This window comes from Hemitrygon akajei, chromosome 11, assembly GCF_048418815.1.
Source record: "Hemitrygon akajei chromosome 11, sHemAka1.3, whole genome shotgun sequence".
Lineage (NCBI taxonomy): Eukaryota > Metazoa > Chordata > Chondrichthyes > Myliobatiformes > Dasyatidae > Hemitrygon > Hemitrygon akajei.
In genome coordinates, this window is record NC_133134.1 from 112,517,849 (window position 1) to 112,532,943 (window position 15,095).

At 41.4% G+C, this 15,095-nt stretch overlaps 1 protein-coding gene across 2 annotated transcripts in view; it reads right to left on the minus strand.

The window, feature by feature from the left end:
- Window positions 1-15,095, minus strand: part of ppp4r1l (protein phosphatase 4, regulatory subunit 1-like) — an 88,484-nt gene that overhangs the window by 62,998 nt on the left and 10,391 nt on the right. For both annotated transcript variants that reach the window (XM_073061514.1, XM_073061513.1), the window contains exon 5: window positions 7,706-7,848. In XM_073061514.1, coding sequence (XP_072917615.1) covers window positions 7,706-7,848 — 143 coding nt within the window. The remainder of the gene's footprint in view (window positions 1-7,705; window positions 7,849-15,095) is intronic.

Genomic DNA, 15,095 nt, shown 5'->3' on the forward strand with positions numbered 1-15,095 from the left:
TGTGAGTACGTGCCCCCTACAGCATCCGTGCCCGGGGAGGGCGGGATCAGGGAGGCTTTAAAGCGAGGCTGTGAAGTTCGAATAAAATCTTCTTTAACTGCAGTTTACCGACTCCGTGTCGTTATTTTAGTGCTGTGTGTAGCATACCGCTACAATACCTTATTATCAGAAGTAGTAACCTTGAGTTTACACAGATCTCTCAGAGAAAGGCGACAGCCAAGCTTAAAAAGATCAGACATGACCTCTTTAAAAGCCTGTCTAGCTCTTAAAACTTCCGGTGGATAATCTTGAACGATCCGAAACTGTTGATCACAAAATTGTAATATGCGTTTCTTCCTTGATTCACGAAGAATCTGTTCTTTAATCTGATAGTCATAAAAGTGAATGATAATAGAGCGAGGTTTGGCAGGATCCCAATTAGGCGGTGTAACTCAGTGAACGCGCTCAAATTTTGTTAGTTCCGATAATATATCAGGGAATAAATCTTTCAGCATTTGAGCACAAAAATCGATAGGTTGATTACCCTCCAGTTTTTCAGGAAGGCCAAGAATTCTGATATTGCTCCTTCGGTTCCTGATCTCCAAATCTGTCAGTTTCTTCAGTAACGCGTCGTATTTTTTAAGTTGTTCCTTAGAAATTTTCTTGAAACCTTCGATATCCTTCTGCAACACTGGCAGAGATTCTTCGTGTAGCTTAATACGAATTTCATGGTCATTCACAATCTGCTGTATACTTCCAAGTTTCCGATTAAGCGTTTTCAGTTCAGATTTAACGAGGTCGAAGGAATTCTGTAACAAGTCAAACTTGGATTCCAAGTCATCCAGTTTATCCAATTTTTTGAGTCTCTCTGACATTTGTTGAGATATTTCAGCCAAAGTCTCTAAAGTAACCTCTTTTCTAGAGTGTTTTCTACTCATGGTGCTCTCACCGAGATAGGTTTAAACAGCAAAATAAGCGAATAATTTCGGAGCACGTAACTACTGCAACCGACTCCATTACAGCCATCAGAAGTCCTCCAGGTTTCTTAAGTGGAATCAAAAAGAAGGGGAGCTCATTTCAGCATACGTGACTGAATTGAAGAAATTGTCCAAGCATTGTCAGTTCAGTGATGGGCTTAATGATTCACCCAGATCGCTTAGTTTGTAGAATCTCACATGAAAGCATTCAAAAATGGCTCCTAACTGAAACATAACTCACATTTAAAAGAGCAGTTGAAATCACTGTATTAATGGAAACAGCAGCCAGAAGCACAATTGAGTTGCAGTCAAATCTAAAGTGACCATGAACAAAATTGCAACGTTTAAAGAGAAACTTGGCTGGCCAAACAAATTATGTTATATCATGGAAAGGGCTCAGATACATCAGACCAATTCAGGTTTAAAGGCGAGATTGCAGAAAATGCAACAAAGTAGGACACATACAAAGAGCATGTCAGGCAGACAAAAATAAGTGGACTGCACAGGAAAAAGAAAAAGATAAAAAATCCAGCTGCAGTTTCAAAAAAGAGCACTAATCTGCATGCTGCTGATGAAAGATCTCATAATGATGAGAGTGACACAGGATGGTATAGCCTTCAGATTGACAATATAAAAACTAACAAGAGTCAAGCAATGTGGCTTAAACTGCAAGTGAATGGCAAATTAATTAAAATAGAATTGAACACTGGCTCGGCTGTTTCAATCATTCCACAAAATGTTTGAATGGCATTTCAAAGATACTGAACTGAAGCCTGCAGATATCAACTACAAACTCCTGTGGGATGACATTAACAGTGAAATACAACTGGTGCAAGAAAGTTTGTGAACCCTTTAAAATGTTCTCAATTTCTGCAAAAATTTGACCTAAAATGTGATCAGATCTTCACTCGTCCTAAAACTAGATAAACAGAATCCAACTAAATAAACATAAGAACATTATACTTGTTCATTTAGTGAGAAAAATGATCCAATATTACATATATTAGCCAGAAAAAGTATGCGAAACTTTGCTTTCAGTAACTGTTGTGACCCCCTTGTACAGCAATAATTCAACCAAACTATTGATCAGTCCTGCACATCGGCTTGAAGGAATTTCAGACCATTTCTCCATACAAAACTGTTTCAATTCATCAATGTTTCTTGGAAACCTTTCATGAACAGCCCTCTTCAAGTCATGCCACAGCATCTCAATTGGGTTAAGATCTGGACTCTTGACTTGGCTATTTCAAAACCTGAATTTTCTTCTATTTAAACCATTCTGTTGTTGATTTATTCTTGTGTTTAGGATCATTTTCTTATTCATCATCCAGCTTCTATTAAGCTTCAGATGATGGGCAACTACCCTGAGATTCTCCTGTAAAATGTTTTCACACAATTTCAAATTCATTGCTCTCTCAACAATTGCAAGCTGTTCAGGCCTAGAGGCAGCAAAACAGCCCCTGAACATGATGGGTTTCACAGTTGTTATGAGGGTTTGGTGTTGGTGTGCAGTACCCTTTTTCATCCAAACATAGCAGTGTGCATTTTTTGACATCTGTTTACAGAATATTTTCCCCAGAAGCGTTCTGGAACATCCAGGTGGTCTTTGCAAACTTGTGATGTGCAGCAATGTTTTTGATTGGAGAGCAATAGTGTCCCTCCATGAAAACCATTCTTGTTCAGTGATTTTCTTACAGTGGACACATGAACAGAGACTTTAGTAAGTTCTTGAGATTTCTGCAGGACTTTTCCTGTCATCCTTAGGTTCTTTTTCACCTCCTTCAGCATTGCACATTGTGCTCTTCATGGGATCTTTGCAGGATGCCCACTCCTAGGGAGAGTAGCAACAGGGCTGAATTTCCTCCATTTGGAGACAATTTCTCTTACTGTGAACAGATGAACACTCAGGTCTTTAGAAGTGCTTTTGTAACCTTTTCCAGTTTCATGCATCTCTACAATTTTCCTTGAAAGGTCCTCTGAAAGTTATGTTTTGATCAAGGCACGGTGTACATAGAGATCTTTCTTGAGAAGCTCAGGCTCTGTCAGTAACCTGACTTCGTGTGTTTTTTTTTTAAAAACAGGGCACCTCTACAACCCACATGTCCAATCTCAACTCACTGATTGGAACACCTGAAGGCATTGCCCCAGAAGTTCACATACCTTTTGAACTTAAGACTGTGATCGTTTAAATGGTGTATTCTGATGACAAAAAGTACAATGGTTTAGGCAAATTGTGGTTGTAAATTAGATGAAAATCAGACCACATTTTGAGTAATTAATGCAGAAAACCAGGTAATTGCAAAGGGTTCACAAACTTTTTCTTGCAACTGTACAACAGCCAATAAGTCACATTTAGCTTGTACGTGGTAAAAACAAGAGGGCCAGCATTGTGGAGCTGTGCTTGACTGAGACAACTACAGCTTGCTTGGAAATCTATCCACCACTTGCATGCCACATCCCCTGTAATAATCAAATGACAGTGAAGTAAGAAAGAAACTGGATGATGCCACATAGTGTTCAAGGATAGAAATGAAAATGCCACATCCATGTTTTACAAAGCCCGTCCACTTCTTATACCATCCATGATAAAGTAGCTGGGGATCTAGATCAGACAGAGGCTGAAGGAATTCTTTCCAAGGTTGAGTGGAGCCCAGAGGCAATCCCAATAATCCCATTAGCCAAGAAGGATGGGTCTGTCAAGATCTGTGGTGATCTTAAGATTATGATCAACCCTGTATCGAAAGTAGATCAATTCCTTTTGCCCAGAATACAGGATATCTTTGCAAGCCTACCTACAGATGGAGATGAAAGAAGAGTCCGAAGTGTTTCTCACCATAAATACAACTTTATCACTGTAACTGGCTTAGTTTTGGAGCAGCACCTGCACCTGCACACTGTGCAAAAGCTAAGGACTAGATGCTGCAAGGTTGCCCAGGTACTCAGTGTTACCTAAATGACATCATAATTACCAGTAAGGACGACAAGGTCTCCCAAATCTTAAGACAATGTTAAGAAGATTAGAAGATTATAGGCTCAGAGCATGACGTGACAAGTGTGAATTTTTTTAACCTAGCATCACTTACTGTGGTCACACCATTGACGCACAAGAACTACACAAGTGTATTAAGAAAATTCAAACAGCAGTGGATCCCACCTCTTCCCACCCCCCCCCCCCCCCGCCTTAAGGCCAAAGGATGCATCACAGTTGTGATCTATTTAGGATTTGTCAATTACTTTATCAGGTTCCTGCCAAACTTGGCTTCTCTGCTTCACCTCTTGAACTCATTACTATAGATTGGGAAGAAATCAACAAAGCAGTGTGAGGTGGTTTTCAAAAAGACAAAGGAAATGGTGACGTCAGATACTGCAATCACGCATTATGATCCACATCTTCCAGTAAAGCTTGTCTTTTTACAGCTCCACTTATAATTTAGGTGCAGTCATGTCATGTGTTACGAGTGATGGAAGTGAATGCCCCAAAGCCTTTGCATCACTTCCCCTTACTGCTGCAGAGAAAAATTACATACAGATTGACAGAAAGGTCGAGTCTGGTTTGGGGTGTAGAACGTTTCAACCAGTACCTATAGGGGAGAGTTTACCCTCATTACCAATTATCAACCTCCCGTGTCCATTTTCAATCCACAGAAGGGTGTTCCACTAACAGCAGCAGCGCAAATGCAGAGATGGGCTCTGTTTCTTGGAGGACACAATTACAAGATCGAATTCAAGAGGACGACTAATTATGGAAATGCTGATGGGTTCTGTTTACCCTTAGAAAAGAAAATACCTGAAAAATTTACAAAAGAGAACACTCCTCTTGATGTATTCTCTCTAATGCAAATCAAAATTCTTCCCATTATGGCACAAATGATCCAATGGGAAATCAGACAAGATCCCACACTGTCACAGGACTACATGGCCAGGCAAAGTAGCTGGAAAGTACAGCAGAAATTCCAGTTCCCTATTTTTAACAGTGCCGAGATGAACTTGCTCTTGACGGGGGCTCCCTTTTGCGGAGATTGAGAGTTCTTGTAGCATCAAAACATTGATCTGAAGTGTTGGGGAGCTACCTGCTAGTCATCTATGCAAGGTCAAAATGAAAACGTTGGCTCGAAGCTTTGCCCGGTGGCTAGGATAAAACAGCAGATCGAGCAGTTTGCCATGCACTGTTCGGGATGCCAACACAGCTAAAAGATGCCAAGAGCAGCAGCACCTCTCCGTCCCTCAGAATGGCCTGCATTGCCATCCATGTGGAATTTGCCAGACCATTTGTGGGCACAAAGCTCTTGGTAGTACTGGACGCAGATACAAAATGGCCAGAAGTGTTCCCAATAGCCTCCATTACAGCCTCGCACACTGTTGATGACTTGAGAAGCCTCTTCTCAAGGACTGGTGTCCAGAACATTTAGTCAGTGACAATGGATCACTGTTTGTTGCGGAACAGTTTCAGTCATTCCTGAAAATAAATGGAATAAAACGTATCACATCTGAACTGTACCAGCCAGCTACAAATGGCTTTGGCAGAAAGCTTTGTCCAGAGTCTAAAGGACACACTGTGAGCAATGTCAGGATACACTAACACTGAATCAGATGCTCACCAATTTCTTCCTTGCATATCAGAATGCAGCACACCACACACCCAACATCTCACCAGCTATATTGTTCCTGGGTAGTCACTTGTACTCACGGCTGGATCTCCTCAAACCCAATCTCAAAAGAAGTTATAGGACAAATAGCTGATACAAACTTGGATAAGCAGTCCTGGTGAGGAACTACAGAAGTTGGAAAGTTGGGTACTTGGAAAGGTTAAGGACAGAACTGGAGCATTCTCCTACTCTGTGGAAATTGTGTCTGATGTCATCTGCAGATGACATGTCAATCATTTGAGGAGAGCAGAGTCAATTGTTAGAGAAAAAAGGAGTCCAGAGCTGTCAGAAGTCACAGAACCAACTCCTACAATCACCACAGAGGAGGTTCCAGAACCTGAAATTGTTTCACAGCCACAAGTCTCACCTGCCGAGCAGTGTGATCCCCCTCATCAGGAAAGACATAATCCCACAAGAGTAAGAAATCCTTCACATCCATTAAATCTTTAGGCCTGAATGGGACATTTTAAAATTTACTATTCTGTGTGAGTCTATATAGTAGTTGTACCATATGGTATACTGTGTATATAAGATGACTAGAAAGCAGTATGTTACATATATGAGTTGAGATGCATTCTATATTGAGTTGGAGTTTATAGCAAAGCAGGGAGGGAGTGTACTGTATTTAATACTTCAGTAATATTTGTGTAATATTGTAAATACATTAAGTTTTCTTTGTTTACATAATTTATTACAGGTTATATCTAAGAAGTACGTGAATGGCATATGTCATTATGCCACCATGTCACATGTTCACACCTCATTAAAAAAAGAAAAAACATGTAGGCAAGACATATCCCGACTCCTATGTTTTTCTTTCAATTGGTTTCTGAAGTTACAAAACATAACAACATGTACTAAACCTTGTTGGGTACCTATCATGTAAAGCCAGTACTCCTCACCATTCATAGTTCATTGTAACTTGTTGAAATTCAGTTACATTGAAGTTTCTGGAGGAGCAGGGCATCATAGATGGTAATCCTTGGATTTTCATTTTTAATTGCCCATGGGCAAAATGTTGCAGCATGATTAACTACGGTTGGCTCTACTGACTTCAACAGTACTTTTACAGTAAAATCCACACCTATCACATTCTGTTGCCTACTAGAAAACTATTTCACTGAATTTCACAAAACAAAGTCATCAAAGCATCAGCCTGCTACTTTTGTGACATGACTTACTCATTGAATTTTTTTTCATATTATACATTAAAATGCAATCCGAATCTTAAAACCAATTCAACTGCCTGTCCTTTATTCTAGTTGATGAAGAATAAATATGGACTGAATTAATAATTAGTAAACCAATGATCAAAAAGACATTGACCACCATCTTAAGTTATCTCTGCAGCATGACAAACACTCTGCTCCCCAGCCCTATTTCTAAATCTCATTCTCATCCCACACCATAATTGCATTGTGGCTGCTTAATGTCTGACCTGTAGTTTATAGCTCAAAATGCACAGCCTGCATGGTCTCCTCTGCACAGGTCTCCTCTGTACCCTAACAATTCTATGTCTGCCCATAGTCAACATTAAGTGAACAAACAGCTGCTTTTTCCAATTACAGTCAAAAAAATCAGCAGCATTAAATGCTATGTTATTCATGAATTTGCACACTGAATCTCCAAAGAAATAATTTGCCTTGAGAAATAGTGCACTCTCCTAATAATTTGTTCTGTGCACATTTCCTTTATACACAGAACAAGTTAATGGGAAAGTGTGCAATTCAGAACAATTGGAATAGAGAATCAGCACATAGGAAGAAAGGTAATGATGCTCTATCTACGGTAACTGTCAACTCAAACCCAGGCGGTAACAATGGTCATTACTCAGGTGGTTTGATGGGTTCTATAGCACCTTATTGTTCCTGCTTCTTATGTTCAAAGTACATATTTTGGCCAATGTAAGATCATTCAGTTGGGTTCCCCCATATTTATCAACAACACCAACATTCACCCAAATTCCCTATATTTAACTACGTTGCCTCATAGATGTCAGAAATTATTGGCAGCTGGCTATGCATTTTAGTTACTTTGTTGAGAAATGCAGGATCTCTTAAAATAATTATTAAAATGTTAGGTTAAGCAGCTGTGATTCCTTACCTGGTTATTAGGGTCAGTGAGGTATCTAACGACAACAGGCACCAGATAGTTAGAAAAAGCCATCGGGAAAGATGGTCGGTTCTCCTGGAGGAACATGGCTAAGTGTGGCACTTGTTCCATTAATTCAGCACGTACAGTGGGCTCTGTAGATGAGAAAGTACATTAAGGTTGAGTAATACCTCTATAGCTGACAAATTATAACACATAACTCTAAAAACAGAAGAGTTAAAAATCTACTCTTGCTCTTAATTTGCCATAGTATATTAATTAATGTATTAAACATATAGAAGAAAGTTTGAAAGAAACTGTTTGCAGTGCAACAGAGAAAGAAAAATAGTTTTCAGTTTTCCTTTTCTCTCCTCCTAGTTCAACACTCTTAGGACTGGACTGCCTTTACTCTCCTAGACCTCTCATTGAAGTGAAAGTTGCAGAGTTACACATTAATTTTGTACTTCCTTCCCCAAATTTGCAGGCCAGCAGTATGTCGCACACATGTATACGCACCCCTCCAAGGACTCCTGCTCTCTCCCACTAGACTAAATGGGTCATTATCCGAAATAGAGAGATGTGACTTGTAAACTGCTCCAAACGACCAGTCCTTGGACCTCAACTATTTACCTTAGTGACTTGAAGAAGGGGTAAGGTTAAGGTATCCATATTTTGTATAGGCATTAAAATTGATGGGCGGGCCTGCCACAACAAGGATAGGCTGAGTGAATGGGCAAAATCCTAATAAATAGAGTTTAATGTAGGAACGTGAGAGATTATTCTTTTCAATAGGAGTGATCAAAGGGCAAGCCAGGCACTGGTCCAGTAAACCATTTCTCAATAACATCCACACTTAAGAGGAGCAATGCAGCACACGTTACTTCAGATGTGATCTCATCAGTGTAACCAAAGTACAGCCTCTCTCCGATACTCAATTCCTCTTGCGATATACAATAACCTTTCCTAATTACTTACTGCAACTATGTGCCAGCCTTTAATGAATCATACTAGGTATCTAGATCCTTTTCCAATAGACTTTTCTTCAGCTTTCCTTCCAAAATAAACAATCTTTCATTTCTCCCCACATTAAATGCGTGCTTGACTTATGCCCACTCATTTAATTACTCACTTATTTTCTACCAATCTTATCATCTGCACATTTACTTGCCATAGCACCTCTACTTCTTCAATGAAGTCATTTGTTTAAATTGTAGAGTTCAAGCCCTAGCATTGATCCCTGTGGCATATCATTCAGTGCACCTGACAAACTGAAAAGAATCCTTGTGCCCTGTCCCTGTTTGTCAACCAATCTTATATCTGTAGCAGTTACTTGAAAACAAATCAGATCTGTTCAGACTGAGGCTACGTCCACACTAGACCAGATAAATCTGTAACAGAAGCTTTTTCTCTTCGTTTTGACCCTCCGTCTACACTGAAACGGCGTTTTCATCCCCCGAAAATGGAGATTTTCAGAGTGTGTAATTTTGAAAACACTGCTTGGGCAGAGCAGTGTGGACGGGGTAATCAGAGAAACCTAAAAACGCTGTCGTGACGTGCCGGAACAGACGGTGACGGCAGCGCGCCATTTCATTGTTTTCCTGAACGCAGCCTAACAATTTCAGAACAGACGGCAATGAGACTGAAGCCAGAAGAGTTAGAAATGTACTCACCAAATACTTTGACCCATAACTTACTGAATAAATAAGTATACTTTGCCCTGTTTTCTGTCCTTGCTCGTATGAAGGTGGTTTACCTACTTATGTAAGTACTTCTCTGACAATAGATGTGTAACAGCCTAATATAACATCGTATGGAAATACAAGCTAACACTGATGCATACATGTTCTATACATTTAACAAGGTGCCTTATTAATGCAACAGAGTTAGTCAGTTTTTCAATGTTCATCGTGAACTGTCCGTGAACTCCCTGTCGGTTGCCTCCATACGCTCCAGTATTCGCTTTTTTCAGTTTTAAGTCCTCCTGCACGAGAGCCAACAGCTGTCTGTCATTTAAGTTTTTCAAGTCTGTAACTGGACAAACGCGTACCAAGTCTTTCACGGCGAGATTCGACACCAAACACATTGCTTGTTTTCGGTAGATGTGTCCTGCGCAGTAGGAGGAGATTTGCCAAAATATCCATTTTAATGTGGACAGAAGTATTTTCAAAAATGCTTAGTGTGGACACCTATTGTTTTTACATGAAACCGGCGTTTTCAAAATTATCTGGTCTAGTGTGGACATAGCCTAAGCCGGGTTAACGGACACTGTATGACGCACTTCCAAACACTGAATTTCCAAAGCAAAAGAGGTGCATTTAATCCTTTATTATGAAACCAGCAATCTTGTAGTGGTTAAAAAACTAATGAAACTAAATTAGTGATATAATAGTCCAATAACACTCCCACTAGCAATACTAAGAGGTATAATAGTGTGATTAGCATTCTAATTAGCGATATGATTAAGTGATACTAAGCATAATTAGCGGTTAACAAAAAAAGAAATCAATCCCCGGTTGCTCGTATCTCTCAACTAGACTAAGGCTACATCCACACTAGACTGAATAATTTTGAAAATGCCCGTTTCGCGTAAAAACGATAGGCGTCCACACTATGCATTTTTAAAAATATCTCTGTCCACATTGAAATGGACATTTCAGCGAATCTCCTCCTACAGCGCATGCGCAGGACACATCTACCGAAAACAAGCGACATGTTTGGTGTCAAATCTCACTGTGAAAGACGGTGTGTGTTTGTTCAGTTACAGACTAGAAAAACTTAAACGACGGGCAGCTGTTGGCTCTCGCGCAGGAGGACTTAAAAGTAAAAAAAAAACAAATACTGAAGCTTATGGATAGTATGACCCGGCTGACAACGAACATTGAAAAACTGACAAACTCTGTTGCATAAATAAAGCAACTTGTTAAATGTGTAAAACATGTCTGCATCAGTATTATCTTGTATTTCCATACAATGTTACATTAGGCTGTTACACATCTATTGTCAGAGAAGTACTTGCATAAATAGGTAAACCACCTTCATACAAGCAAGGACAGAAAACAGGACAAAGTGAGTATACTTATTTATTCAGTAAGTTATGGGTCAAAGTATTTGGTGAGTACATTTCTAACTCTTCTGGCGTCAGTCTTGTTGCCATCTGTTCTGAAATTGTTGTTGCGTTCAAGAAAACAATGAAATGGCGCGCTGCCGTCTGACAGCGTTGTCAGATTTCTCTGGATACCCCGTCCACACTGCTCCGGCCAATCCGGCATTTTCAAAATTACACACCCTGGAAAGCGTTTCTGAAAAGCTCCAGTTTTGGGGGAGGAAAACACCATTTTAGTGCGGACAGAGGGTAAAAATAAAGAGAAAAAGCTTTGGTTACAGATTTATCTGGTGTAGTGTGGACGTAGCCTTAAGGGACAACACAGCATGAATACGTAACTGTACTGATTTGCTTCTATCTCGCCTCCAACCCATGTGACAGAATATCAGAAAAAACACACCACAAAATGCAATACAGTCAGAAAATAGATACATGGCTCTTACCACATCAATGGTAATGTGTTGCAGATAACTAAACTGATACCCACTAGTTAATTAGATATGTGAATGTTTCTTACAATTCTGTGTGAGTACAGTATGTCTTTAATGTACAAGGTCTGTATTTCTTCAAATATTAACATCACTTAAAGCCAATAACCTTTGGAAGTAATTATTGGCATATCTTCAAATGGTCAAGTTCTTAAAGGAAATCAAAGCAGCAGTCATTCTGGGGTTCTGTTCAGTGTAGGAAGGAAGTAAAGCACTAAGCTTCAATGAGCAGTGAATGCGAGCTGCACCATGAAAATCCCCACACCATCAAGCTTGCACTGGGTCTTGCTGTGATCATGCAGGAGGTCACAGACACATAGGTCTGAACAGGATTGAGATAAACAATTATGGTGGCAGATTATATGAAGCTCAGTCACTCCTGTGAACCTCATACTCCACAAAGTGATCACCCAGTCTTCATTTGGTTTCTCCAATGTGATCTCCATTGTGAATAATGAGAACCATTTTGAAGTAGTGCATAAAAATTGCTAATTCACCTGGAGATATTACTTGGGCTACTAGAAGGAAAATAAAATAACAAAATTGTGAATCATCTCTTCACCAAGCAGCTACTTACAAGCAGCATGCAAAGTTGAGAATAAGGGTAATAACTAAACTGACAGAGCAAGGTAAGGCTCAGGGGAACAGTATCAGCCCACATGCCTCTACATTCAATGGATCATCCTTTGTTATTTCCACCATCAGATATATTCTCCTCCCTTTACATTTCATTGTTTCAAAAGGACTATTCCCTTCATGACACTCAGACCCACTTTTCCATTCCCATCAACCACTTCCTACCTTACAGCACTTCTCCTTGCATCTGCAAGATTCAACACTTGTCCTATTACCTGTTCACTTTCCACCATCTAGCAACCCAAACTGACTTTCCAGGTGAATCAGTAGTTCACCCGTACTTCTTCAAAACTAGTGTACTGAGTTCAGTGCTCACAATATAGGTCAAATTGGAAAAATCTAAAGCAGACTAGGTGATCGCTTTGTGAAGCCTATATGCCACAGGAATGATCCTGAGCTTCCTGTGCCTACCACTTTAATTCTCTATCCCACTTCTCCTCTGACATATACGTTTGTGAATTTACACTGTTATAGCAATGGGCAATGTAAGTTTTAGGAACAACATATTTTCCATTTGGATACATTAGAACCTTCCAATCTCAGTAATAAATTCTCCAAATGTAGGTACACACAAGAGATTCTGCAGACACTGGAAATCATGAGCAGCACACACAAAGTGCTGGAGGAATTCAGCAACATGATAAAGGGTCTCAACCTGAAACATCAACTGTTTATTCCCCTCCATTAGATTCTGCCTGACTTGCTGAGTTCCTCCAGCATTTTGTGTCCATTGATCCAACTATTAGTAAGTAGCTTGTTTTCTCAGTCTGAATCAGGACTGACCATTTCTGCTGTAAGTCATCCATTGTGACTTTCCACCAGCATTTTGTGAGAAGTGCTTCTCCTTATAAATGCTGCCTGGCCTGCTGTGTTCCACCAGCATTTTGAGTGTAACGCTCTGCTCTCCACTCCCTTCGCACCAATCCCAACCTTACTAGAAAACCTGTTGATATGGGGGGAGCTGTTGTTGTCTGGCGTACTGACCTCTACCTGGCCGAGGCACAGCGACAACTCTCTGATACCTCCTCTTATTTACCCTTTAATCATGACCCCACTAAGAAGCACCAGGCCACTGTCTCCTATACCATCACCAACTTTATCAGTTCTGGGGATCTCCCATCCTCTGCCACCAACTTCAGATCCCACACCCCGCACTTCCCATTTCTACCTCCTACCCAAGATCCACAAACCTGCCTGTCCAGGTAGACCTATTGTCACAGCTTGCTCCTGCCCCACCGAACTCATTTCTGCATACCTTGACACTGTTTTAGCCCCCCTTGTTCAAGCTCTTCCCACCTATGTTCGTGACACTTCTCACGCTTTGAATTTTTTCAATGATTTTAAGTTCCCTGGCCCCCACCGCCTTATTTTCACCATGGACGTCCAGTCCCTATATACCTCCATTCCCCACCGGGATGGTCTCAAAGCTCTTCGCTTCTTTTTGGATTCCAATTCCCCTCTACCACCACTCTCCTCCGTCTAGTGGAATTAGTTCTTACTCTCAGTAATTTCTCCTTTGGCTCCTCCCACTTCCTCCAAACCAAGGGTGTAGCCATGGGCAGCCGTATGGGTCCCAGTTATGCCTGCCTTTTTGTTGGTTTTGTGGAACAGTCCATGTTCCAAGTCTATACGGGTATCCGTCCCCCTCTTTTCCTTCGCTGCATCGACGACTGCATTAGCGCTGCTTCCTGCATGCATGCTGAGCTCGTTGACTTCATTGACTTTGCCTCCAACTTTCACCCTGCCCTCAAATTTACCTGGTCCATTTCCGACACCTCCCCCCACCTTTCTTGATCTTTCTGTCTCCATCTCTGGAGATGGCCTATCTACTGTTAACTACTATAAGCCTACAGATTCTCACAGCTACCCAGACTATTCCTCTTCCCACCTTGTCTCTTGCAAAAATGCTATCCCCTTCTCACAATTCCTCCATCTCTGCCGCATCTGCTCTCAGGATGAGGCTTTTCATTCCAGGACGAAGGACATGTCTTCCTTTTTTAAACAAAGGGGCTTCCCTTCTTCCACCATCAACTCTGCTCTCAAATGCATCTCTCCCATTTCCCAAACATCTGCCCTCACCCCATCCGCCCGCCACCCCACTTGGGATAGGGTTCCCCTTGTCCTCACCTACCACCCCACCAGCCTCCAGGTCCAATGTATAATTCTCTGTAACTTCTGCCACCTCCAACGGGATCCCACTACCTAGCACATCTTTCCCTCCCCCCCCCTTTCTGCTTTCCGCAGGGATCGCTCCCTAAGCAACTCCCTTGTCCACTCATCCCCCCCATCCCTTCCCACCGATCTCCCTAATGGCACTTATCCTTGTAAATGGAACAAGTGCTACACCTGCTCTTACACTTCCTCCCTCAAAATCATTCAGGGCCCCAGACAGTCCTTCCAGGTGAGGCAACACTTCACCTGTGAGTTTGGCTGGTGTGGTATACTGCATCCAGTGCTCCCGGTGTGGCCTTTTATATATTGGTGAGACCCGACGCAGACTGGGAGACCATTTCGCTGAACACCTACGCTCAGTCCGCCAGAGAAAGCAGGATCTCCCAGTGACCACACATTTTAATTCCACATCCATTCTGATATGTCTATCCATGGCCTCCTCTACTGTCAAAATGAATCCAAACTCAGGTTGGAGGAACAACACCTTATATACCTGGGTAGCCTCCAACCTGATGGCATGAACATTGACTTCTCTAATTCCCGTTAATGCCCCTCCTCCCCTTCTTACCCCATCCCTGACATATTTAGTTGTTTTCTTTTTCTCTCTCTGCCCATCACTCTACCTGTTCTCCATCTCCCTCTGGTGCTCCCCCCCCCCTTTCTTTCTCCCGAGGCCTCCTGTCCCATAATCCTTTCCCTTCTCCAGCTCTGTATCACTTTCGCCAATCACCTTTCCAGCTCATAGTTTCATCCCACCCCCTCCAGTCTTCTCCTATCATTTCACATTTCCCTCTCCCCCCACTACTTTCAAATCTCTTAGTATCTCTCCTTTCAGTTAGTCCTGACGAAGGGTCTCGGCTCGAAACATCAACAGTGCTTCTCCTTATTGATGTTGCCTGGTCTGCTGTGTTCCACCAGCATTTTGTGTGTGCATTGTGATTTTGGTTCAGTTTTTTCCTTTCTCCATTACAGACATAGTACAGCTTGAGACCATGTCATGTTA